Source organism: Protomyctophum bolini (assembly GCF_963924005.1).
Source record: "Protomyctophum bolini genome assembly, chromosome: 24".
NCBI classification, from domain to species: domain Eukaryota; kingdom Metazoa; phylum Chordata; class Actinopteri; order Myctophiformes; family Myctophidae; genus Protomyctophum; species Protomyctophum bolini.
In genome coordinates this window covers 18,911,475-18,939,014 of record NC_137885.1, presented here as the reverse complement: position 1 = coordinate 18,939,014, position 27,540 = coordinate 18,911,475, and the positions used below count along the sequence as shown (strand labels likewise).

At 40.1% G+C, this 27,540-nt stretch overlaps 2 protein-coding genes across 3 annotated transcripts in view; both read left to right on the top strand.

The window, feature by feature from the left end:
• Positions 1-3,522: 3,522 nt before the first annotated feature.
• pspc1 (paraspeckle component 1) lies at positions 3,523-13,491 on the top strand (the record flags this gene model as incomplete). The annotated part of the gene is made up of 7 exons (XM_080758582.1): positions 3,523-3,918; positions 7,983-8,132; positions 8,305-8,456; positions 9,207-9,302; positions 10,125-10,321; positions 11,487-11,571; positions 13,365-13,491. The coding sequence occupies 7 exons, from the start codon at positions 3,523-3,525 to the stop codon at positions 13,489-13,491; spliced, it is 1,203 nt and encodes a 400-aa protein (XP_080614708.1).
• The window catches only part of LOC308311649 (rho GTPase-activating protein 20-like), a 63,197-nt gene continuing 49,036 nt past the window's right edge, over positions 13,380-27,540 (top strand). Inside the window, exon 1 of one of the 2 annotated variants that reach the window (XM_080758423.1) lies at positions 13,380-13,470. The gene's annotated coding sequence lies outside the window, so the exon portion shown is untranslated. The remainder of the gene's footprint in view (positions 13,471-27,540) is intronic. The other variant, XM_080758422.1, reaches the window with a different exon arrangement.

Below are 27,540 nucleotides of genomic sequence, written 5' to 3'. Positions count from 1 at the left end.
GTTCGGAACCCTAAAAGTTGGTTCAGACCTGGAACCAAAAATGCCTGCTGGATCTATGAAAGCACCACGGTTCCAAGAATATATAGAACCAGGTTTTAGAACCCAAGTTGTTTTGGTGGGGAAAAGGGGCCTTTGTGCAGCTTATTAGGAGATCTGGTGTAGAGTGGAAAAAGGGAGGGATCAAGCCCTATGTATACAGGGTTTAAGTAGTTAAATGTGAGTGGGATTCAGTCATCCTTCAAGCAGTCTGCTATGTTTGGTCTGTCTAAACATCGCAACATAGGCCTAACCACGCCCGGCGCCACAGGGTCATTGACATCTGGGACTACCATTGACCCCCTAGACCTGTTTGTGGCTCACGGCACTTACAGTATAGCACAGAAGGCACCACAGCGAACAGAGAGACAGGTGGCGAGCGCCCATAGGTATGCAAATGTATGGCTGCCCTTCATCATACGTCATCATACATCATCTCATTCTGGCCAATCATTAGTCTTTTAATGTTTGTTTGTGTGTACACAAACACTCAAACCTGGCCATTCATTATCAATGGCATTTAATGTTTGTGCTTGGACAAACAAAGTTTGTGTTTACACGCAGACACAAACTAAAAGCTGGACGTACAAAAATCACACTTGTGTGAAGTGAGGGGCATTCTTATTGTCATACATCATAATACATCACATTCCATGCTCAACCAATCAAGTCATCAAAAATTTGCTACACACAAACCTTGGCATAGCCAGGAGCTAAAAATGCACAGATTTGAGTTCTGCAATGATTTTACAGCATCCATTTATACTTCAAAAGGCAGGATATTGTAAATGTGGACTTTCATTCTCCCATTGGAAATGAATAGACTCATAATAATAATAATAATACTTACTTGGCTGTTGCTGTAAGTTTGCCGGATGCATTCTGGTTATAATTGCAACAGGTTAGATTTAATTATTTTGGAAGACCAATGTTATCTTTCTTTTTTTTGCCCTAAACATGCATCTATAGATGGTGGAAAGCACTTTTGAATAGCAATTTTTATAATGCCAGACTTGCCAGTATGCCACTCTTCTTGGTGTATGTGTTTTTTTTAACCAAATAACCATTCATTTTAGCATAGCTATACAGATCAGGTTTGTCTCAGCGCAGTAGCATACTTTTAACAGACTGACTGAATCCTGATGGCCAGTGGGAAATTCCAAAACTTGAATTCCAAGGGTAGTAGTGACCAGCTGTGTGCATTATATAAGTTTCATGCAGTATTCTTGCCATATGGTAATTGTAAATTATAAAACAAAACACTCAGTTTACCAGGTTTCCAAGGCTTCACTCACACCTGCACATAGCTGATGCGTGAGACTTGTTGACTGTTGCAAGCTCACAATTAATTTCCAATGGGAGTCACGTGGTTTGAAGAGACAAACGTGTTGTATGAGGGGGAGGGGGGCAGTCGAAACACAGCCGAAAGACGTACAACAGCTTCAAACAAAAATGTTGTGTCAAACCATGCGACTTCCATTGGAATTGGAATTGGGGCGGCCATGACACTTACAACTTGTTTACATCTACCATGCAACAATGTTGTATGCTAGATGTGAAGGTGTGAGTGAAGCCTTGGGCTCTCTATTGTAGGCCTATAGGCTACCTCTTTTTTTTGCTGTTAAAAAAAGCTCTAAATATATTTCCCCAGCCATGCAAAAATTACGTCTTATTAATAAAGCTTTATGTCCATCAAAACAACAATGTGCCAGTTCAAAGTGAAATATATGACTATAGCACTAGAATTATTCAAATGGAGTCAGTTGGTAATCATTATGTTACAGTATGTGTTTGATATGGGATGCTGAATCCCACATCAGGGAGTAAATTAGACCCCGGCAACTACCGCCCTATTTCTATTCTCCATCTCGAAAACGATGGAAAAAATTGTCTACGAACAGGTTGAAAAGTACAAATAAATTAATGTACGAGTTCCAATCTGGCTTCAGAACATCCCACTCCACTGACACATGCCTTCTCTATTTGAGCGGCCACATCGAGGGCCTTTACTGTTCCTAACATAATGTAAACGACATGACTTCAGCTTGTGACTGCAACTTGTTCCTGTTCGCAGATGACTCTGCACTGCTAGTCTCGGACAGGAACAAACTGCAGGTTGAAAAGGCCCTCAGCTCTGAAATCGGTAGAATCTGCACCTGGCTCGCTGATAACAAACTATCTTTACACCTGGGAAAAACTGAATCCATTCTCTTTGGATCTAATAGTAATCTCAGCAAGGCAAATGGCTTCTTGGTTAGAGTGGGTGACAATGTTATGAACAAGATTCCTTCATAGGATCTCCTCACTGGTCAACAAAAACACCTTGAAGACCTTAACAGAAGCCCTCGTACAAAGTTACTTTGACTATGCATGCACCTCCTGGTACCACAGCACCTCAAAGGCCCTTAAAACTAGGTTCCAGACTTCCCAAAACAAACTGGTCAGGCTCCTACTTGGCCTCACCCCCCGAACCCACCTCACCCCTGCCCACTTTGACAGGCTGGAATGGCTTAGGGTCGACGACAGAGTAAAATCTGAATCCCCCCACCCTTTTTCCCCTCACTGTATATGTTTCTTTTCCCTTTTTACCTCCTTTATGATGAATTCCTGTTCTGTTCTTTGACTATAGAAGTTTCTATTTGTACGTCTCTAAATGTTTTGATAAATTGAACATGGTGGACCCTCTTGTAAACAAGTGTAATGCTTAATTGGGTCTTTGTATTGAGTTTGTGCTTGAAATGTACTGTAATTCTGCAAACTGTTAATAAATATTTCAATCAATCAATCAATGGCACTCTCATACATTGGACACTTGGGAATCTTGGTATCGCTTTAGACATAGTCAAATAGATATACTTATATAGAGTATCCCCCTAATTATTGTGGGCTATGTAGAATAAAATGTTCTGTAGCCATGGTTATTTATAATAATTTCTGTAAATTAACCGGTTATTAATCTCCCATCACTAGTTGAAGTTCATCATTCCACACAGGATTTAAAAAAATGCTAATGTCAAATTAATAATGGAAAATTTTTCAGAAAGAAAGTACACGTACCATATCCACAAGTTGTTATTGAAGATTTGATGAATCAGACATTCAGCAAGCCACTACATCTACATTAAATGCAACCACTTGGTGGCAGTGTTTGCACAGTTTAGGAAGATCTAGGTGATTAAACCACCAGACCAGTGGAGGGCAGTAATACCTTAGAGTATATAATAACTCTATGAGTAATACGCCTCGCGGCCTTGTCGCGGCGTCCATACGGCCAGAAATAAAAAGAAGAAGAAGAACAACAAGAGCCGGAAGAGGCGTATTATAGCCTTGATGAACGTAGCACCATCTTTGCTAAGCGAATATTTAGCTAGCTGAGAAGAAGCTGCAGAGCGTCGAAAAACGTCTTTCTTTCACATTCGTACAAAAAACAACAACAATAATATTCAATACATTTGTAAAGAAACAACACTCAAGTCTGAGAAAAGAATGGCCAACCGAAATTTGAAGCAAGTGAGCATGCAGCACCAGGGAAGAAACAGCAACTCCCCTCAACAACCGCCGAGACGCGGCGGCACCGAGTCCCCCTCGGCGGAGCGGCCGATCAAGAAAGAGTGCCCCACGTCGCCTCCACAGGCCGGGGAGCAGCAGCCGGGCAACGGGGCTGGTGGTGGGGACCCTGGGGAGGCCCCGCGGGAGATGGTCCTGGACCTGAAGAGCATGCGGAGGCCGTGGGAGAAGACGTTCACGCAGCGCTGCCGTCTGTTCGTCGGCAACCTGCCCACGGACATCTCCGAGGAGGCCTTCAAGAAGATGTTCTCCAAGTACGGCGAGGTGAACGAGGTGTTCATCAACCGAGACCGGGGATTCGGCTTCATTCGCCTGGTAAGTAACTTCTAGTAAAAAAAACGTATTTTTATTTTAAACTTTACTACTAATATGACATTGTAGCAGGGAGAGAAGCGTTGCTCATGGTAACGGTGTCGGTGTCGCTAAGACAAATTATTCGCTAGTTAGCCTGTCGAATTAATTGAATGCTGGACAACTCGTTAAATTGTTAAATATTAAGCTGTTTTGCTGTCTGAAGAATGTTCATTAGGGGAGTAGACATTGTTATTCAATATCCAATAGGAACTATAATGTCACCATTTCTAAATTCACCGCCTTTTTCCATTCATACATCCCATTACCATTTATTTTGTTCTTTATATGATGATTTCCTGTTCTTTTCATAGAAGTGTATATCTTTACGTCTTTTAAATGTTGTGATAAATTGAAACGGGAAGACCCTGCTGTAAACAAGTCTTGCATTTTGGTCTGTTTAGTTTTCTTCGAGTATTCTTTGAGAATGTAATTTAGAAACTTCTCCATGAATGAAAGGAAATCAACAAATTGCAGAGACGTAAATTGCACATCTCTATCATATGACATACACAGAATAGAAATGAACACATTGTCACATGAAAACGTAATTTAGTAATTTATTATAGTCCAATATTTGGAGACCTCTTTGTGTCCAAAAAGAAAAGTGATTCCAGATACAGCAATTGCATTATTTATTAGTATCACTTTAAAGTGTACAGTTTGTCAATACATCAAAGATGCGATAATAATCCATTTCTTATGGATAAAGCCAATATATGGCTGTGTGTGTGTGTGTGTGTGATGATTTATCGGTTTAATGATTTCTTTGTGCCTTTGCAACCATATATATATATATATATGGTTGCAAAGGCACAAAGAAATCATTAAACCGATAAATCATCACACACACACAGCCATATAATGGCTTTATCCATAAATTGATTATTATCGCATCTTTGATGTATTTACAAACTCTACACGTAGTGATACTACTACTACTAATAAATAATGCAATTGGTGTATGTGGAATCACTTTGAAAGGTCCTTTTTGGCCACAGAAACACAACAGACACAACAAGATGGAAAACGAACATCCCCACAGCAAAAAAATTGCTCCGCCAATCAGAGGCAGTAACGTAGGGACACATAGCTAGCCAACAGCACAGCTGGAGGCGGTACAATTGGATGTCAATAAACAAGGCAGGAAGAGAAGAAGCAAAGCGCGTTTTTAATCAAACATGGATTAAAAATACTTAACGGCTTCCGCGACACACAAGATATTCTCAGAGGTATGTATAGGTACCTATAGTTCGCACATTCAGAAGCCATCACAAAAAAGAAAATCGTCAGAGTCCGCAGATCGACTAAATGCCGAGTTTGTTTATGTCCGCGTTCCAACAATCGCATTAGAAATTTTTGTAATGTCCAGGAACCCTACGCAAAGCTAAGTCCAATCATAAAAGCTTTCGGAGGGTTCCGAGAGGGGCTAGGTAGATAATAGATATCATATGGAGCCGCAATTGCAACTTTTGTTATGAATCTAGAGTTGCATTACCCTCCATTGACTCACCATTCATCCAATTTGCGATGTGCTTGTATTAAACAATGTTAAACTCACCAACATTGCAGCTCTAGGACAAGCTGGAATTATCCCCTTTCAATCTGCTGAGCTTTTGTTTCATAAAAATACACCGTAGACATGTTATCACTATCACTATCGGCTACTTTCTGGCAAAAAAATCTGTGCAGGTGATTCTTTTGTGCAACCACTCACTCCCTTACGGAGCTATGTGTGTGGCTGAGCACGAAAACAGCATGGTTGTTTTTCACCACCTGTGCGCAACCTAACACACACACAAACACACACTCACATATGAACTGTATATACAGTGACAGTACAGTACAGTAGTGGGTACATTAGAGGGACTCCCACACGATAACTCTGTCATTTCGCAACCATTTCGGACGTGGGGAGGCTCGCCGGAACCGGGCCGTCACCCTGGCCATGGTCCTGTGGGTCTGGAACTTCTGGGGACCCCCGGGGACCCCTACACCGTACAGTTTCACCACTCACTTCACATGTGTGATTTTTGAAGTTTTGGAGTTTGGAAGCACTCGTTTTTATTAACTGGTCGCACTTCTGCTTCCTGTATTATGTGTAAATTCAAAACGGGTGGTACGCACTACGCAGGACCGTTCAGTGACTTCAACGAGTGTTTACAAGCAGATCGCAAAAGCAAATTGGATGAATGGGGAGTCAATGGAGGGTATTGCAACTCTAGATTCATGAGAAAAAGAGTTGTTAAGGAATAACTCTGCTCCACTGGTTTATTAATTCAACATTTCGATCACTGGGATTCAGAAATGTCCACTCCAGCACCTGGGCTAGAGTGGATGTGCATCCTCTATTACCTTTGCTATAGCTTGGGGTCCACCTGTCCTATGCTTTCGGCCTAGGAATCTAGACGCAGCTGTGCGACATGAGACTGAAATTAATTAGAGTGACAGAAAGAGAGAGGAGTGTGTGTGTGTGTGTGTGTGTGTGTGTGTGTGTGTGTGTGTGTGTGTGTGTGTGCGCGCGCGCGTCAATTTAACAAAGGTGCAGACGATCAGAAATCAGCAGAATGATCGATGTTTGCGCTACTGTATGGCGAATTGAAGTGGACTCGGACCCAGACTTTTTTTTCCTCCCTGGAAATAAAAACGTCTGGGTTTCCGAGGCTACCTTTGTTACTCTAGATTCATCTCATTATAAAAAATATCTAGTGTTGCAAATTGCATCTAATGGACTATGGACTACTAGCGGCACTAGCCCATTTAGGGACTTCAGAAAAGTTAACTGAGGGTGCCGAAAGGGGCTAGCTAGAGTATGGACCAGAGCTAGCTAAGAAGCTAAAACCAGAAAAAGCACCAAGCGAGTCTGGTCCATTGGACCAGATGCCAGAACTAATTGAAAGTAGTGCCTATTTCAGAAATCTGATATAGTAATTGCTTTATATTTATAATCATTTCGTGATTTGTGATGGCCATTAATATTGGTCACAATTAGGCTCTTGCAACATTTCTAATGGCCTATGATATTATAGCATTCATTTTAGTGCTGCCGTAATTGTCCAAAAATTGGATTCGGATATTCGTTTTAAAAACCCACGTGGATTCGAGCCATTCGATCCATTCGGATTTCGGATTTCAATTCGAGCCATTCGGATTTATTAATAATTATATTTACACGAATACAACCTGAGACATAACATTTAAGATCGCATTGCTGGCGCAACTCTCTCTCTCTCCGCGCATTGGTGCTGCTGGAAATCGAGTTGGAACACAACGCATGCATTATCCCTTCTCCAGTAAAACTCCGGTAGCAGCAGCAATGCAGACTGCATTGCTGCTGCTACCGGTCCGACCCGGTACCACATTTCATCCTTACGCATTTTATTTATCTTTTTATAATTTCCTGAAGGATAAAGTCGCGTCATGATTGAAGATTGATGAGTGATAGATCTGTGTGTTAAAAATATACTCTCCCGTCTGTCCGAAACAACACCGAAGCAAAGCCTGTCCCAGATTCTGATCACTAGATACTGTTGACGGAGGATTTCACCCTTCTGAGCAGCGTACACCCACTGCGCAAAGAACGTAAAAGGCTCCCGCGGCCCCGCCCGCCCTGTGCTCACTACGCAGGCTGCGCTGCGTAGTCTGCGTCTAGGAATAGTGCCTCCAATAGAGTACGAGGCAGCTGATTTATTCTTCAATGTATGCCCGTGTCGGCGTGTCGCGTGGCAAATATAACTAATCTACAAGCTCACAAGTCACAACGCGTCGCTTACCCATGGCACCGCCTCGCGAAAACGAATAATAACTACAAAATATGTTTTATTATTATTTTTAATTCGAACCTTAATTTTATATATTCGGTTATTCATTAATTTTTTTGATTCGAAAATATATTCGGATATAGAATATTCGTTGGCAGCACTAATTCATTTCAACCATATGCAAATTATATGTAACAATTGAAGTAAGATTTTTTTGAGGTGTATGTAGGGCATTATTTTAACGCTTCATGTTCTTCTGTGTCACAGGAAACCCGCACCCTGGCTGAGATCGCCAAGGCAGAGTTGGACGGGACCGTCCTGAAAAACCGACCTATCAGGATCCGTTTTGCCACGCATGGCTCTGCGCTCACTGTACGCAATCTGTCTCCCGTGGTTACAAACGAGCTGCTGGAAGAGGTAGTCAAACAAATTGTAACTTTTAACTGTTTGTTTTCCTGCTTTGTAATTGCATTGTTCATTCCAACTTGCCCCCTGCTACCATACCAACCCATCAATGAAGTTATTAGCTATTCTGTCCGCCTAGTTCGAAATGGTCAGTGATTTCTAAACCGTTGTGAAATCCACACAGGCGTTCGCTGAGTTTGGGCCAGTGGAACGAGCCGTGGTGGTGGTGGATGACCGTGGGCGTCCCACAGGGAAGGGCTTTGTGGAGTTTGCCAACAAACCGACCGCTCGCAAAGCCCTGGACAGATGCAACGAGGGGGCGCTGCTGCTCACCACGTAAGAGGCGTGCAAGCTGTGTGTGTGTGTGTGTGTGTGTGTGTGTTTGCAGTTTTGTGTTGTACTTTGGCCTGTAAATATCTATAGAAAGATCAATCAAATAATGTTGCGGTGGAAATGTGTCCACAACAAGGGGTTTAAAAACAAACTATGGTGGGAACCCCCTGTATACTAGAGAGGTTTTGATTGATTACTTTATTAGGCAGAAAACAGTACAGAGTACAGTCAAACACTTAGTCTAAAAGGATATCGCAGAAAAAAGTCCTTGCTGACTTGTTTCCATTCAGGTCCTGGCAAAATGACACGCGCACGCCGCACAGTCTTTATGTGCATAGATGTGTAAAATGCGATATTTGGGGCTTGATTAGAGCTTAATTTGACTTGGATATTAAAATAAACGATGATCGCTTAGCATCCCGGACAGATCACCGTGTAACAGTGTAGAAAGCTAGCGGATGTTGTGATCCGTTTGACCGGAAATTACATCGCCAGATTTGCTCTATTCGTTCAAAATCGGCATAATTGTGAAGTTACCGCCACCATCGGGACTCGGTGTCTAATACTATAGTCTTGCCTGTGAAAATTAGATTCAGTGTGTATATCACAGATTTTTCTATTGGCATTAAAATTATGAAAATATGAATAGTGCAGGTAGAAGGCACAATCCACTGTTAATTAGGGTGGCCATAAGGGGGTTAATAATGACCTCATGTATAGCTTGAACCTGTTGCATTGCCTCCCATCCTACAGCACCCCTCGTCCAGTGATCGTGGAGCCCACAGAGCAGCTGGATGATGAGGACGGACTGCCAGAGAAACTTCTGCAGAAAAGCCCGGCCTACCACAAGTATGTAGAATGCAAATGTATAGATGGCTTAGTTATAACAATGATTCCGAACCAGTGTTGATTTAGATTTAGTCTTTAGAATTGATTGAATGTTTAATAGACAGATGTGAAAAACGGCAACGGAGTACAGTCAAACATTTTGTCCAAAAGGAATGGCACAAAAAAAAGTCCTTGCGGTCTTGTTTCATTAGGCCCTAGGAATACATTTTCATTTGGTTTTAGTCAGTCTTTTGAATACAATTTCATTTAGTTTTAGTCATCTGAAATGTTAAGTCTTAGTTGACTATATTATACGATTTTAGTCAACTAAATCTACAGTTGATGGTTTTGTCGACAAATGTATTTTGGCGGGCCTTGATTGCGTCGTAATGGCTGATTTTATACTTTGTTGTGACGCTTTGTGAGCTGCTATTTTCAGAGCGCAACCTAACTATAATATGGTTTGTCTTCGTTTAACTTTATCTCTTCTTCACTAGTCCCTCCATAACATTTTAACAGTTTTTTTTGTTGACGAAATTGTCAATATATAGTCTAAGTTAGCCAAATCATCATATCCTAGATTTTCGTAGTTTTTATTTAGTTTTCGTCAGTGAAAAAAAGGTAGCCAACTAACATTTTTTGTCTTAGTTTATTGATGAAATCAACACTGTTCCGGACCGTTTTCGTCAGGGACCCATGGATTTCTATCTTACCTATGTGTAGTAGAATCGTTTATATTAGCAGTCTTTTGACTGATACTGTATGGTAGTTGAATCCTAATTAAATATTTATTTATGGTATGCGGTTCTCAGTATTTAACGTTCTGTTTCTTTTCCTTTCCAGAGAGAGGGAGGAGCCACCGCGCTTCGCCCAGCCAGGCACCTTTGAGTTTGAGTACGCGTCTCGTTGGAAGGCTCTGGACGAGATGGAGAAGCAGCAGAGAGAGCAGGTGGACTTGAACATCAGAGAGGCCAAGGAGAAGCTGGAGACCGAGATGGAGTCGGCCAAGCACGAGCACCAGCTCATGATGATGAGACAAGGTAGAGACGTGTGCATACCTGCTAGCATGGTTTAAAGTTTTCAATCGCCATGATTGGTCGTCTTTATCTGTAATCCACACAGTGTTGAGTCGGTTGGACTCACGGTTGTCCAGAACCATAAAAAAAGTCCTCTGCCCGGGCTCTGGACAGGGCACCTGCCCAGGCTCCATATATGGAGCTGGCCTGTTCTGACATCACAAATAATTATGTTCTGACATCTGCATAGACTCCATATTTGGGCATGCCTGATAAAGAACTCCATCTATGGGTATAACAGGGACACATATCAACTGGGTGAGGCATTCATTTCCAACTTGCATCGTTCCAAGTAGGCCAGTGCTCAACAGGCATCACTCTAGTAAAAGAAAAGTTTAATGCCAATACCTAAATATCATTACATTTTCAGTAATGAGATTATTATTTTGCTTTAGTCCATTTGATAGGCTTGTCTGATGTCTATTTATCCACACTCATGAGGTCTCTGTAAAAAAAAAAAAAAAACTTTTGATTATTATTAATCATCCAAAATCTTACTTCAAGACATATCTACAGCCACTTGACACAATGACAATTTGCAGTACTACTTACAAGCCACTGAGTGGTGCTATTGAGCTACATTACATGTGTATGTAAGTCTTTTAATATATCATTGTACCCATCAATCAATTGAACACACCAACACTGGGAGGCTGAGATCCTTTTAGTAGCATGACATAATTGACAGTAACACAACTAGAGATTAGATCGTTATAGGGAGCAAAAGGGGCTGTTCAAGATTTAAATGATATACTCATGCTCTTTTTCAGCCTAATGTGACGACTTGATCTTCAAGCCTTCACAGTAGACTCAAACAGCTATGCCCCAATGTTCAGTATGGGGACAGATAATACATGTTCTATTTAGAGGTGCTCTGATCAGGTTTTTTGGGACCAATTCCGATCACCGATAGTTTTTCTCCTGATCTTGTGCATAACGGGAAAATTAAAATATTTCCAAAATTATGTCAAAATCCACGTCAAAACTGTGGTGTTCTCCGGATCAGGTAAATTGCCGACCACTGATCGAGTCATTCTGAGTGAATATCGGCGATCAGAGCACGTCTAGTTCTATACTCCCTCTGCTCTTCACTCATGTCCTGTCTCTCCTAATTTCCCCCCTTTCTAAGATCTGATGAGGCGTCAGGAGGAACTGAGAAGGCTGGAGGAACTTCGTAACCAGGAACTGCAAAAACGCAAGCAAATGGAGATGAGGTGCGCTTCTTCATCTTGCTTTAAAACTCTTAAAACCTTCTATACCATATATTATTACAGAACTTCACTAGTTCTGGGAAGTTTCTGCTTATGGACAAAGGTTCACTCTCATTCCTGCCGTTTGACTATAGGAGCTGAAATTGAACTTCATATTAGTGTCTCCTGTGACCTGGCATACATAAGGCAGTCGGAACTTCATGTAATAGTTTTTTGGGAGGTTTTGAGGTTGTGAGAAAGCAATTAATGAACCACTTAGTCTACACTACAACACTGTTACTAGTATACTCAATAAGATCCACACAGTGTACAGGGCTACAATGGCTTCTGGGCACAAACGGAGTTATGACACTTGGCACACAGAAGTCCTATAATAAAAAATAGGACTGTAGTGATAGCGGAACAAACTGCATATTTTAAAATGGATGACATGGGTTTTATCCAAACTAAAAACAAGCTAAAAAAGTGTTTACAATGAGCACAAAGAAGTGAAATGTCCTGCCAGGAATCTGAGTACATTTTCTATCCATCTGCGTGACTGATAATGTCAGGATAATGTGATCTAGTCATGTGGGCCTTTTTTTAACCGTAGTTTTAGTTTTATAAACCAGTGGTTCAAGGACCCCCAAAGGAATATTTGCGAACCCAAATTTTCACGGTTCTAGCAGTGATTTTCAACCATTTTCATTTCAAAGACCCACTGTTTGACATGCATTAGGCTACGGACGGACCTCAAAATGTAATGGGATTTCTATTTCTGGGGGCCTAATATATTTGTAAATTTTACTCAAATTGAACCAAATGGACCCCAACGGGTCAATTTGGTGCACTCTCTGATTGACCGACCCATAAGGGTCCATTTGGGACCCCCTGGTACTCCTCAAGGACCCCTGGGGTAGTGCTGCACAATTCTATCTCGATCCTCCTCCACAAGAATTGAGATCACAATTTACAGTTCAAGCATTTAGCATACGCTCTTGTCTACCCATTCTGACTTGAGATCAGATTCTAAAAATGTCTGTTTGAAAATGACAGTTTTCTGAAAAAGCTATGTTTCTATGTCAGTCGTTCTTCCATTTTTCAAAAATAGCAGACCTACAAGCTCGTAGCGCGCCACTCGGTGGCGCGCTATGAGCTTGTAGATCTGCTATTTTTCAATAGCTAAACTATAACAGAATGCTTGAAACACCAAAAGGGGTTCCCGCCCAAAATGGGTTAATCCAGAGCGATTTACAATAATCAAGAACAAAAAACATGTCATGAATCATATGTATTTTGGACTTATTTCTACTGTAAAAAAGCCTTCGAAATCCTGACCTAAGTTTTCTGAAAAACTATATTTATATACAAATATTTATATACTGTAGCAGCATCACATTTTTAACATTTGGAATATCTATTTTTAACAGTGGAATATCTATTTAAGGAAACTGTGTATACACGATTCCCACACATGTTTTCCATGAAAATATGTATTGTCTTTAGTCTGTAGTTGCTGAACATTACTGCATTAAAAATGTGGCACCTGGAATATCAAAGTGCTTCACTTAAACCTTTCTTAAAGTCTCTCTCTCGTAGCAAAAACAAACGCTAAAAGGAATGGGACAGCCAACTAGTGCTGCACGATTCTTGAAATCACATAGGTCTCTGAATCTAGATCTCAATCTCTTTTTTCGATTGTGCAGCTCTACCTTGAGGTCCCCGGACGCCACTTTGACCCACACTGGTATAAACGAGCAGACTTTGATGACTAATTTTCCTTTTTGACTGATCAGTCACATTTCTCCCCCGCCCAGGCACGAGGAGGAGATGAGACGTCGAGAGGAGGAGATGATGAGACACCGAGAGCAGGAAGACCTCAGACGACAGCCCGAAGGCTACAAGTCCAACTTCATGGACAACGTGAGTACCTTCGGGATGTGATTAAAGTTCTCAGTCGCCAAGACTAATTTCAGTCATCTGGATTCCATAGAAGTCTTCTATATGGAAGCATGTTGCGCAGCGAAAATAGCGCATCTAAAAGCTCAAAACACGTCGCAGACATGTAGTGATCGGCTATTTTCAGTCGGTTATTTTAAGAGGAAAGAGTATTTGAAGTGATCACACTAGGAATAGAATATTTGGATTCCATTGAAGTCGGCATGTCTTCTATATGGAAGCATGTTGTGCAGCGAAAGTAGCCCAATCTACAAGCTCTCAATGCGCTCGCTTGTAAATGGCCTATTTTCGGTTATTGGTTATCTTAAGAATAGAGTATTTGTGGTGGTCAAACTAGCACTAGAATGTTAAGTCTTCCAGAAAATCCTAATGATCTTGTATATTTCATGAGGTTAAAGCCAAGGTTAAAGCCTCAATCTTCAATGTCTTCAACTGGTTGGCTGTATGGCTACCAAAACCATAATTGTACATATCGTGCTAATAATTGATTATGAAAACACAGTGCTAGTGTGTAGCTCTAGCAACATATTTTATTTTGCTTTAATCCATGGCTGTATCGCTCACACACTTATCCCGTAACACTCCATAGACCACTGCAGTAACGCAGACACTTAAAAGGCTTCGTCCCCAGCTTTTGACGGGTGTTTCACACAAAACGTGAAAGATTAAGATAGTTTGTATATAGGGAAAGGTATCACATTCCTAACCTTTTGTTAACCTGTTATTATCCTCGTTACCCAGGCTTTTATTTCTGTTCGCATTTGCCTAAAAAATGAAAGCCTGGAGAAACCCATTGGAAAACGTGGCATAGAAAGCCCACTTCCTTGTATTTCACTAACCAATGACAGTGCAGAGGGGCGTCGCTCCTTTGGTGATGTCAGTGTTCTCTGCATGATTCGACTTAGAGATTGGCCTAATATATTAATTAACAAATAGTTTTTTGGGGGAAAAAGGATAATATATATCATGATTTATTGGGAGAAACCAAGCAAGTAAAAGTATATGTAAAATCAAACATTAAGCACCCCACAGCCCAAATGAAATGATTCTCTATTGCATTTTTATGGTATGCAATCTCTGACTGACTGCCAATCTCTCAGTCAAATCATACAATATATTTATTTTTTTATTTTTTGTAGTTGCCTTATAGACAACATTTGGCCAATCATAGTCGACTAAACAAATCCTTAGTTAGGGACAGTCCTAATATCTACAAACCACACCCGGGAAAATATGTCCATGTGCTTTGTCGAGTATATGTAAAGACCCATATCCACATTAATACATGTTTGAGACGAAAACAGACAGTCTGTATTAGCCTTCTGCGCCAAGGTGTCGTCGTGACTATGTCGTACAGGAAAAAATTTTGAATTGTGTAGACCTGACCTGTGGATTGTCATAACAAGCTGTAAGAACAAGATGTCATACGTGCTAGACTACACAAGAGGCAGAGACGGTGTAATATACAGTATAGGCACTTGAGATGTTCTCTAATAGACCTGTTTTCATTCCAAATGACTCGATCGGCGGTCTCCAAATTGCCCAATCCCATAAAGCGAATAAATTACATTTTAATATTTGTAACTGTAGTGTGGTTTGTGTCATGATAAGCACATGGTAAATGGTGTATTCATATAGTGCTTTTATCCAAAGCGCTTTACATAAATTGTGCAATTCACCCATTCACACACCGATGGCGGAGGAAACCATGCAAGGCATCAACCTGCACATCAATTTCTCTTCAGCCAACACCACGGGACACCACCTTGGCGCAGAATCAAATTAGCCTTTAGTGTAAAAGTTCTCTAACTTTATTGAAGACTGCCTCTGGTTCCGTTGACCACAATGAATATCCTCTTTGAACTGGGATGGGATTGATTGTGGGTTTATTCTTTGCAGATGTTTTGCTATGTTTATTTTCCGGTGACTGTGCAGCCTCCGTCACTGTACTTTAGATGTGTTTTTCTAATAGAAACGACAATTGGTTAAGGACGTTGATTATAGTCATGCAGTGCTTTGCCCTGGACTGACCCCTTACCTTACCCCATGATCTTGTTGTGGTATGACAAAATACTGACAAATAAATCCTAATAAATAAGGTAACCTAGTTGAATGGCCATCGTTGCATTTAAAAAAAAGTATGACATGACTTACTTGCTGGTGTCTTTCGTTATTGTGCCATAGAGCTGTACTCATAAGACACAAGTGCTTCTTTGAAGTTGCCACTTGGATCTATACAATTTGCTTCTTGCATAATAATTTACTTCAACCTAGAAAGTACTCTTCTCCTCTCAGTATTTTAGTTAAAAGAAATGTTTATTTTATTTTATTAGCAACGCTCCAGAGTCCAGACTAACGTTTTTTTTTTTTTTTTTGCACTGGTACGCTTAAAGGACCACTTCACCACTTTTCAACATCTCTTCATATAATTCATCATCATTAGGCAGATTTGTTTTAGATTTTTATTATTGTGAGAACGTTGGCAATTTTGCATTGCAACTTTTTAGGAAAAGAAAGCCTGCCGTTTCTATTAGCTTGGATTCACCATCGATGATCGATGATCGATGGTCACTGGTGGTTTATGAACTGCCCACAGCCCTCTTATGAGACACAGACTGAGTAGTGTGGTGGAAATTTAGAATGCCACAGTAGAGACAATTATTAAGTGACTAACAGCTGTCAATCTGACAGCTGCCACCATGTTTTGTAGCTGTGTACCTATTCTAGAAATAGGAACAAGCACGTATAGGTTATTTAGAATAGGAGTCAAAAAAGTTAAGTTATGGGGGTCCTTGAAATTGAAACGTTTGAGAACCACTGCACACTAAATGGAACAGAGGCTTAATTAGTATCGTCGGTAACGCCTGTGAAGGAAGTAGGAAAGTGGCCCGGAAGTAGGAAGAGTTATTCTGTGTGCATAGAGCCCTTTGCCACATTATGACGAACGAGTGCTCTGCTCTATGCAAAGGGTTGTAATCATGCTGAATTCCGATTAAATGGGATGCTGGGAAAATCAACCACATGTAAGGAATACACTGCACACATTGAATGCTCAGTGCATTGTTGCAATTCAGCTAGAATATCTATTAACCAAAGCATGCCACAAGACCTATTATTTTCCATATGTGCATGTTTTCCCCAAAATAAGTTACTAATTATATTGTACAAGATTTTATTTATTGAATTTACAGAATAATCCCCAAATCCCATATCTTAATTTAACATTCCAGAACTTGCGTAACCCTAAAAGTGTCACGTTATTGTTGTATAATACAATAATACCACTAACCTAGTGTGGTATCATTATCATTATATTATTATCAAACCTTGACCAGCAGAGAATATGAAAAGCTCCATGCCAGAAAATTCCACCTTTTTCGAAAATAAAATCATCATAACCATTTTTTAAATGTGTATCGTAGAGCATTACTTATGTCCAGTTACAATATGTTTCTGTGCTTTTCTTTTCTTTACTTTTTTAGCTCATGATTTGTAATAACCTAGAGAATGAGTTGGTCTTAGGCCCAAACCACACCAATACAACTAGTCGCAACTCCTTGTTTTAAGGACATGTCCCACCAATACAACTTCTTGCAACTGCCATTGGGGGTAATGGTTTCATGCAACTACTCGCAAGTTTCGCAACCGTTTATGTGCAAGGAGTTGCTTGGTGAATCATTGGTGTGGTTTGGGCCTTAGTCAAGTAAATTATATGTATTGAGGTAAATGAAGAACATATTAAATACTTCTCATAGTTCTCATCCGTTTTGTAACGACACAAGACCTTATAGTTGTATGAATAAATTATCAGTCAATGGCCAAGTCCCTAATGTTCAGAGTGTGCATGTACTGTAGAGGATGCTGAAGTGTGTGTGACTTGATGTTGTTTTAATCTGTAATAACTTTTCTCCTCCAGTCCTTTGCTGTGTTGAGAGGTTCCCCGGAGTGTGCACGCGCGCGCACACGCACACACACACACACACACACACACACACACACACACACACACACACACACACACACACACACACACACACACACACACACACACACACACACACACATTAATGCACTGGTCACATTTTCTGTTGTACCTCAACCTCATTGAATCTCTAGATTACAAATGTGCCGATTTGACCTCGAAATTGGTCAGAATGGTCTGGTCACCCAACACGGTAATGTTGGCGGATTCAGTGAGGAAAGAAAATGTAACCTACTGATGATTTGAAAAGTTTGCTTTTGTGGGTCACCAATCAGGGCCCAGTATGCAAATATGGGGAGGGTTTATCACCATATTTTTGAGGCATTTCTCTTATCCGCCCCTTGGAAATGCACCATCGTCACTATTTATTCTTTGACACAATAGAGGGTATGCGCATGCTTAAAGTGAATGGCACATGGAGTGGCAAATCGAGTGGCAAAGTGAGTTTAAAGTTGTTTAATGCAATCGCATAGGACTTTTCTGTTTGGATGCATGCGGGCTGTCAAGGCCAGAAAGTAGTTTTTTGCCAATCAGTAGGCATTCCTGCATAACTTCCGGGTTTGATGATGATGTCACATGCATACCCTCTATTGCAGTGAATACAATTTCACGTTGGGATTTTCACCAGACATTCCATCTCAGAGGAATCTTTATCTTAACCAATGTTGGCAGTCTTCAAGCAGAGGAGCTTAATTTATTTGACTTAAATTGTTAATCGTTTTATTTAAAAATATTAATTATTATTCACAGTAGTTTCTATGGGACATGATGAACTGACTGACTGTCACACATAGCATTGCTATTGTATTGCTATTTTTTTTACACTGATTTTATTTCACAAAGAAAATCAACAACTTCCAGATCACATAAGGGCACTGAGTGCACACATATGTCAAAATGTACAAAGGTCACAAGTCTTAATGACAAAACATTCTACCACACAGGCTACAATTATTTAGATTTCCCAATGGGACAAAATAGTGTGCAATTATATTTTATATAAACACAAAAGGGCTAACCCAAAACATAAAACTGTTATGGTTCTAGAAATGACGGATGTATTTATTAACTGGATCTTGCTCAGAAATAGTTTTTTTAATGTAGATTATTCTAAGCATCAATTCAAGGGGCGCATGCCTCATGTCTTATACTGTATTTGTCACATTTTTGGCCCAATACATGTATATTTCAAACAACAATAGTAACAGATGATTGTAATCAGAATAGTGAGAACCAATGGAATTAGCCCTTCGCTAAACCTCACCCCAAAAGCAATTGTCCCAACGCAAATCCAAATAGTTAGCAACCATTGCTAAGGATGGCAAGCTTTCATCACCTCATAGCTGTCAATGTTATTTTGCATGGCTGTGCTGTTGAACACATATACAGCACAACGTTTGGAAAGATACACGACTGACCCACCCAGGTGATGGCAATAATACTAATCACCGTAGTCTTACCGTGCATTTCGTGAAAACTACTGTCGGACGGTCGTTAAAGTTGATTGAGTTTGATACGATTTCTCCCTCTTAACATTTCCTCGTAGATGTTTACTGAAATAATGTCACGTATATTTGTCCAGTGCATAGCCTACTGCAGGCCTTGTTGACTAGATTTAGAAGACATTTTGAAGCTCTTGCTACTGAAATGATCGATTATTTATATGTGGAAATCCCGTCATTTAACATGCATCTCAATGGGTGAGAAGGACAGCTTGCCATCGCAGAGTGGAGTGGGTGGGTCTTAGCGAAAGGCTAATTAAAGCAATTAAACCAGCTGAATTCAGCTTTTTGAATTCATATTAAATGTGATAAGATCACCGTGCCCCCTTTATTTAGTCCAATATATTTTCTTCTCAATTAAATTACGAATGTATTGATGATATTGCACCCCTTTTCTTATATGACAGTAGATTATTTTACATGCTATGTGTATGCAGTAATGTTTACCTAAGTGTAGTGTTTGTTTGCGTCTGTTTTATGTGTGGATGTGTGTGTGTTCTGTCTCCCTCTGTGTTCATTGTGTCAGTAACTGCTTTATTAACAGCAAAGGACGTACTCCTGTGAAAATATTATTTAAGTATCTGTACTTAATGGATTAATACTATTCTGGAAGGTATTATATTCTGCATCCACCTGAGATCGCAATTGAAAGAATATGACTAATTTCATATTTTTGCAACTAAATAAACTAAACAAACAGCTATTGTGTATGAAATATACATACATATATTGGGGTTTAATTTCAAGGACCCCCGGGCCCCAATAACTCTTGAGAGTCTGCAAATGTGATCCAGATGTACAATCTCAGAGTTAAAACCAGTAAGGGTCCATTTTGGTTTTGGACCCTGGACCCCAATTTGACAACCGGTGTTATGCTGTATTGTAGACCATTTCAGGCCATCAACGATAAAGCCTGATTTATACTTTTTTGCGGGAGTGTCACCCACTGAAACGAGACTATCAAGAAGCTCACACAATGTTGCGTTGTGAGCTTGTTGATCTGTAGAACTAGGATATAACTTAAGTATAACTCAGGCTGTTTTGTGCACACGTTCCAGCCTTTGACCTTCCCATTTGTAATCATGAGGTATGACAATCTGTGAGTTTTTATTTCATTTGCCTAGTGGTTTTAAATAGTTGATAGGATGTTGACAAGTGTGTCACACATCTAGCAACAACAGAATGTTGGAAATTAATTGAACCCTAGATGTAGAATTAGTCCTACCCCAACCCCTTGCATAATCATCAGTCTTCTACCCATATGACTTTTACACATCATCTATGGGCACTCCATTTACATGGCCCCACGTGAATAACCCTACGATTGATTCACATAGAATTGAATTGCTCCATGTACCATTTCTCTGATTTATTGCAGCTTGTTCAAGATATTTAGGCCAGGTAACCTGTTGTTTCTCCTTCCTTTCTTCTTCTTCCTTCCTTCCTTGTTCTTCTTCGCTGTCTGGTTAGCTCTTTTTCCTTGCGCCATTTCAATGAGGCCGGATCTTCTGGTAATGATATAGCAACCACCTAAAATTCTACATTTTCATACAGCTGTATAATACTACAGCTTTGCACCCTTTGCTGAAATGTAAGCCCAAATCTGAAGACAACTGCGACTTAGTAGAAATGACTATCCATCACTGTGAAACTTGCTGTATGCTTGAATGAGGATGTCATATTTAGTCGTAGTTTTTAAATGTATGTATTTTGATCAAAGTACAAATTTTCAATACTTTCTTTAATCATTTTCGTTTTTCTGAACAAAAACGGACAAAAAACAGGATAGTCCGGTCTCATTCAGTTATGCATACAGTAGGCCTACTACAAGAAAATAAGTCTTCCTAGAAATGGAGCTACAGAAAAATATATAAAGGAAAACTATTAGATATAAGCCATGCTGTACATTCTAAGCCTTGCAACATAGTGTACAACAAAATTAACCTGACTGCCAGATTGCTGCAGTATTGAGTTCACAAGTTCTCTCCTCCTGCCTGCTGGGCTCTCTGGGCTCTCTCAAGCAGAAACGATGAACCGGAAGCAGCAGGACAACAATCTGATATCGCCATAATAATTTGGAGTTGTAGTCTTGTTAGGCTGTGTTTACATTTGTGGTGTGGCACAGCTTCAATATGTCATCAATCTCGCGTTGATCCCGCCTCTATAGCGGCCGCATGCGGCTGCATATCTCTCCGGTCTGATTTGGTCCGGAGTCTCTTCCCGAGAGACACCAGACTCTCCCTTCTGGCATTATGCAAATGTTGTCCAGAAGGGGAAGTGGTTTCACCAACAAAATGCCCAAACTTATTATTATTTTTTTTTTACTTTATGACGAAGTAAATAACAAGTTTATAAAAAAAAAACTCTACTATAGTTTTAGGGATGTAACGATGAGACATTTTGGCCGATATCCGATATAATTAATTGCTGTTATGGCCGATCTCATGCTGTAAAAACTAAAAGAATGATTTAAAAAGGCAATGCCTCTTTATACTGAAAACTAGGGTTGCAGGTAGTACTTTTTTTTTTTTTTTTTAATCAACTTTTTGACTCTTTTGAAAACTTTGCCAATAAACACTGATAGAATTTGCAGCCTTCATCATCACAAAATGCTTTTTTTTAAATAGATTTTTCAACATAATTACTATAAAATAAAATATCTGCTAAAACCGATACCGGTATATTAATTATTTCTGTGCCGCTTAGTTGTTAGCATAAATCACACTTCCCAGTGCCACCATCAGTGTCCACTTTAAGAGGAGTTTGCCCGCCCCTTACCCCACACACACACTCAACACACACACTTTGCTATCATTAGCGCAGAAGATCCACCAAGGACAGCTCTCCAAAATTCCGACTTTGAGGTGGTTTGAATATATATATATATATATATACACACACACACACACACACACACACACACACACACGGATTGAACATTGGAACTTTGATTCCACGTCTTCTCTGCCTTTTAGGCTTTGTAATCACAAAATGCACAGGGCAGATATGACAACTTAAATATACAAATAAATAACTGACATTTAATCATTTTAATATTTTTTTCTTTCCAAATTAATTACAAAATACGTATGGACATATGTATGCACCTTTTTCAACATGGAGACAATTGACGATTATAATCAAATAATTGCGATTAGGCCATTATGTAATGTGTCGCCTAAATATGGTAGACTTATTTTGTGGCGATTGAAGTTCATTCTGTTGCTTTGACACTTAGGTGGCAATGTGGTCACATCTGTCTATTGGCAGCTGCTGAGTTCAGGATGAAGTGATCTATTTATTGTTTTTATTTTTCCAATGTGTTGTCGGTGCATGTTTTATCATGTTCTTTCTATGTCTGGGGAAAATTGCAGTTCCCAAGGCTCATGTTGATGCTGGTTATAAACTGGTGAATTATGTGCTACGTAATGACATGTTTCCTTCTGGACAATGTTGGGCTGGTTTGTCTGACTTGAATTGTTTGTTGAATTGTTAACAGTTATCAAAAAATAGTTTCCTACATTTGGGATATTAATGTCTTATTGCTGAGCCAAGTCAGTGAAATCATTCCTTGCATTGTGTGTGTGTGTGTGTGTGTGTGTGTGTGTGTGAGACTGTTGCACGCCTGTGTGTGATCGTGCGTGTGTGTGGTCACGCGCACGCGTGTGTGTGAAAGCGTGAGCGTGCGCGCATGTGAGCGTGAGTGTGGGTGAGAGCGTGCGCGCATGTGTGTGAGAGAGGGGGAGAGAGAGATAGCATATGCATGCATGTGTGTGTGTGTAGAGGGGGAGAAAGAAGGGAGTGATGTTATGTAGGGATAGTTTGTATGTTTCTAGAATCCTTTGCCTTCCTTACAGTGTTATTGTGTGCTTGGAAGAATGAATGCATAATTGTATATATTTTTTGTCTTGCATCTAATGTATATATGAGGTTTTGATATTGGGTTGGGTTTAGCAATAAAACCGTAAGGAAAAACTAAAGGGGGAACTAAACCCTAGACATTTTGTGAGGTTTCAAGGGCATGGTTTAACTTATTGCATTTATTTATGTAAGCAGCACTGATGCAGTGTGTAATATTGTCAATACTTGCACATTGGCATACATATCTCTTAAAGGGCCACTTCACCCCTTTTGCAACCAGATCATATTTTAATGTTTGGGAGACAAGAATTATTATTATTATAAGAAACCCTTTCCTGTTTTATGTTTTTTATGTGGATAATGTGTTTTTAGATGTTTTAGTATTTCAAAGTGTCTGTAATGTCATGGACACTGGTCTCAGCTCCTTCCTGGACTACATGTCCTTCATGGACTACATGACAGCCCTCCCCCTATCCACAAGGTTGGGTGAGTACAGCAAAGCATGATGGTAATTGTAGTAATCCAGCAGTGAGACAAGTGTCCATGACATCACAGACACTTTGAAATACTAAAATCTAAAAACGCATATTGCCCTCATAAAAACCCCAGGCAAGTGTTTCTTGTCTCCCAAACATCATTAAAATAAGATCTGGTTACAAATAGGGTGGAGTGGCCCTTTAAGCTTATTTGCTGCAGTGGTTCTCAACCTTTTCTGGCCAATGTTTGACCAGTTTTTACAGTATAGTTTGATTTCTTTGGATGCAGGAATGCTCGTATTTCTTTCTTAATTAAATGTCCCTTTTTGAGTGGTGCAACCACTCCATTGCCCATCAATGTGTATCCCTGGCTGGCTGTGTCCATGGGTCCGTCCGAGCATGGAAATACCCCCCATGGGGATCCCGACCCACAGGTTGAGAACCACTGCATTACAGCACCACGCTCAAACTCACAGAAGAGGCTTAAGTGCAAAACTCCCTGCCTGTGCAGCACAGCGCCACTGATGTGGTGGGCGTTGTACATGGACAATAATGGCGGCAGCTGTTTTGACATGTGCCAGCAATGTGTTTTACACTTTAGGGTTTAGTTCCCCTTTGCAAAAGATCATTATGGATAGAATTGACACTTTCATAGTTGGTGTATTATATACTTAATACACTAGTATGCAAACATAATAGTATCTGGACAATTATTAATTTTATTTGAGTTCAAGGAAATGCTATACCAGCTAGCTTGTATGTGGTTAGTTGTATAGACCAGATGGCCTTGTATAATCCAACAGTCATTTTACCTCGTATGTGTAGCCTGTATTGCCCCAACATCTCTAAGTATGGCGAAATCTCCGCCATATTGGTTAACATAGGCGACCTCAGCAATACAGTACTGTGTTAGTTTTTTTTCTAGTAGTGTATGAGTGTGGTGCGGTCCGTAACGATCGCTGCTGGGAGGCTTTTGTTTTCAAGGTTCTTCTTCACTTCTTCCAGGAAATGAGAATGGGTGAGCTGGGCCCTCGTGGAGCCGTTAATATGGGAGGTAGGGGCCATATGACCACATAAGGACTGGTCACTACTGAAAATAATACGTTGAGCGGAGAGTGCTCTAAATGCCACTTCCCTCTGTTTTTACACCCCTAGTGGCTGCATTTCCATGTTCAGAGTTTTCCTTTTATTCTTTAATATATCAAAACGGATCTGGAGCCAGTTGGGGTGTAAAACAAAAATTTAACTGAACAAAAAAAAAAGAAAAGTCTAGTACCTGCAATATACTACCTGTAATATTCGGTGTACTGTAGAGTGTATTATCTATACTCTGCTGGGTCTATATTGTGGGGGTACGAGGTCGGAAATTCATAGTTAAAACCTTTGTCTGGTCCCTAAGCTCTCATCCTCTGTCATCTGAAGCAAGTAGCAAGGTTTTGTTTGTAATTATTGTAAGCAAAATGTACCGTAGCTGAATGCTTTGTAAGAATACGTTACAGGAGGTAAAAAGACAAGCCTATATATCATTTTTAACTAAATCCAATATTCTAGTGTACAAACTTGTTACTGATCTGCTGCCTGCAGGGCGATAGCCTTGGGACCAGAGTTAGGCAGGGCCATACTCTGTTGCTGTCAGAGCTGGAGTCGACTGTCGGGAGGTTCATGGTGACTTTTCACCATGTCAATATAATCCAGTACTGCACACCATCATCACCATCAACAAAGCTACTGTGGGTCGTTTTTAATTGTGTTAAACTCATTTTTTGTACATTTTGCATATGATCACAATCTGCCAAGGAATATTTTCCATACATTGAAACGGTTTCTAACACCTTTTGATTTTATGGGCGGGTGTGCGCGTGTGTTCGTGCGTGTGAGCGTGCGAGAGAGAGAGAGAGAGAGAGAGAGGCTAGAGTGTGTGCTGTGGAATGAAAATGTGATTTAGTTTGTGGAATCTTTGGCTTCTATTTTGTGTTTTGACAATAGTTCTTTTTTGTCTTCCATTCAATATGAATATATAATGTTTATGATGATTTATGTTCCAACAGAGTACAATAATAATTAGTGGGCAAACAAAATTTTATAGCATAAACCACTGAGGCATTAAAAAAAGGAAACTTTGCTAATTATCATCCTAAATCCCAATATTATGATTTGTGGAGGTAATGGTGTAACAAAGATATTATAATTAGGGCCGGGACTTTAACGCGTTGAGATTAATTAACTACCCAGTGCACTGAGTGGAGTGTCCGTGTCCTCTTCAGACAATAACACCACCAGACAGTTTACCAGACCAGGGGAAGCCGCTGATATGCGTTTAAAATGCGATTAATTGAGATTAATAAATTACAAAGCCTCTGATTAATTATATACATTTTTTTTAATCGAGTCCCGGCCCTAATTATAATATCCATGTCTTCTGTGTAGGTCTCAAACCCCAATAAACTTTTTTTTGTATATCACTTTGAAAAAAACGGTGTTAGTGCTCCACACAAGACAAGACAACTGCGAGTTAACACTGAGCCCACTAGAGGCTTAGAAAGCGTAGATTAACTTTTGTCTGGCAGCCCGCCAACAGCGTAGCCTACGTTTTCTAGGCTTTATATTCTTTAATCCATGTTTTGATCGGATTGCATCGATGGCTGTCTCTCGTTAGCGTCAGTGTAAAGTGGTCATTTTGAAGATGCGCACACATCCACTTGCACTCTATGTGCTGCTTTCAATTGTCTGTATCTCCAAATCGGCGCAATGAATGTCGTTTCTGGTGAAACAAGGTTTTTCAACAGCCGACAGCAGGTGCTGTGATACTCACGGTCGGGTTTTTTCTGCACCGAGCGAGAGAACAACAACCGGTCAAGACACTACCACACACAGCGTTATGTCATCGTAACATCCGGTTACGGATATTTGGCTCTTCAAAATGAGGGTTGAAAGCGGAAAAAACCTTGGCAATGCGCGATAATAGATTAATTAATCCTGGCGGGCAGTGGTTATTAAATTAAAAAGATTAAGCTTTAAAAGCAGCTTTGTAAAACGTGTGATCTAAGAAAGGGATTTAAAACAAGGCACTGACTCAGCAAACCGGTTGTCCTCAGGCAGCGCATTCCAAAGTGTATAGTAGCTGTGGCGATATAGAAAAATATAATATCATGATATCGCTTTCTTCCTTTTTTTTATGGTTACTTTTCAAGTTCGTTAATACTTTCAGCACCATTGCCGTTGATTAATGCCAATTGAAGCCTAATTTTGATACTAACGCTTAACGCCATTGCCGTTGATTAATGGCAATTGTGCTTTTATAGTGCATTCGATCGATCGAACCATAATGCTACTTACATTAGCCGGTTAGCTAGCTATGTTTTTAGCACAGCAGTGGATCGTCCATCTTAGATCGTCGTCGCCATAATAATCCATTCTATCCTTTTCTTTCAATCGCCTGTATCCTATTCCTTGTCCCAGATGGCATTTTGGTCAAAACAGCGTGTCGGCGATGTGGAGCTCTCCAGTGCACCAACATAGATCGATCTTGTAAACAAGGCCTCCCCAGGCTCCGTTCAGCTTCCTAGGTTAATACTACTGCGGTAGACCGGAGATGTGGCTTTTCAAAATAAGAGCTCGACTGGAAAAAATGCTGGCATGAATAAGATCCAAATTTTTCAATAAATGCTAGCGCTGAAACCGTTAATACAACCACCTACAAGGTAACACAAACTAAAAGAGAAAAGGAGTAAAATACCATTTAGACAAAAATAATTTATTATTTTTGTTGAGCGAAACCGTCGTTCTAGAAGTATAAAGTTAGGTATAGAACTGCAAATCATAGAACGTGCATTCACTGAATCACAATATATATACATGATATCTCTGAAAAGGCATATCGTGGAGACATTGTATTGTCTCTACAATATTTATCACCATATCGCCCACCCTTGGCTGTGATCGTAAAAGCCCAGTCATCTTCTGTGTTGTCATGAAAATTATGATGGGAAACTTGTCGTTTCACAACTGTACGGAATATACGTATGCTAGATGATGATTTTCTTTTCACACTATGGTTCCATTGACTAAGCTGTTCACACCCATATTTTTGGGTGTAAAGGACATTTTCCAAACTTCCCACGTTGGTAGTCTAGAATAAGGCATTTGGTCCCATGTAAGTCTGCATCCGAGAAGACTTGAGAAAAAGCGTCCCTCTGCAAAATTCAGACAACAA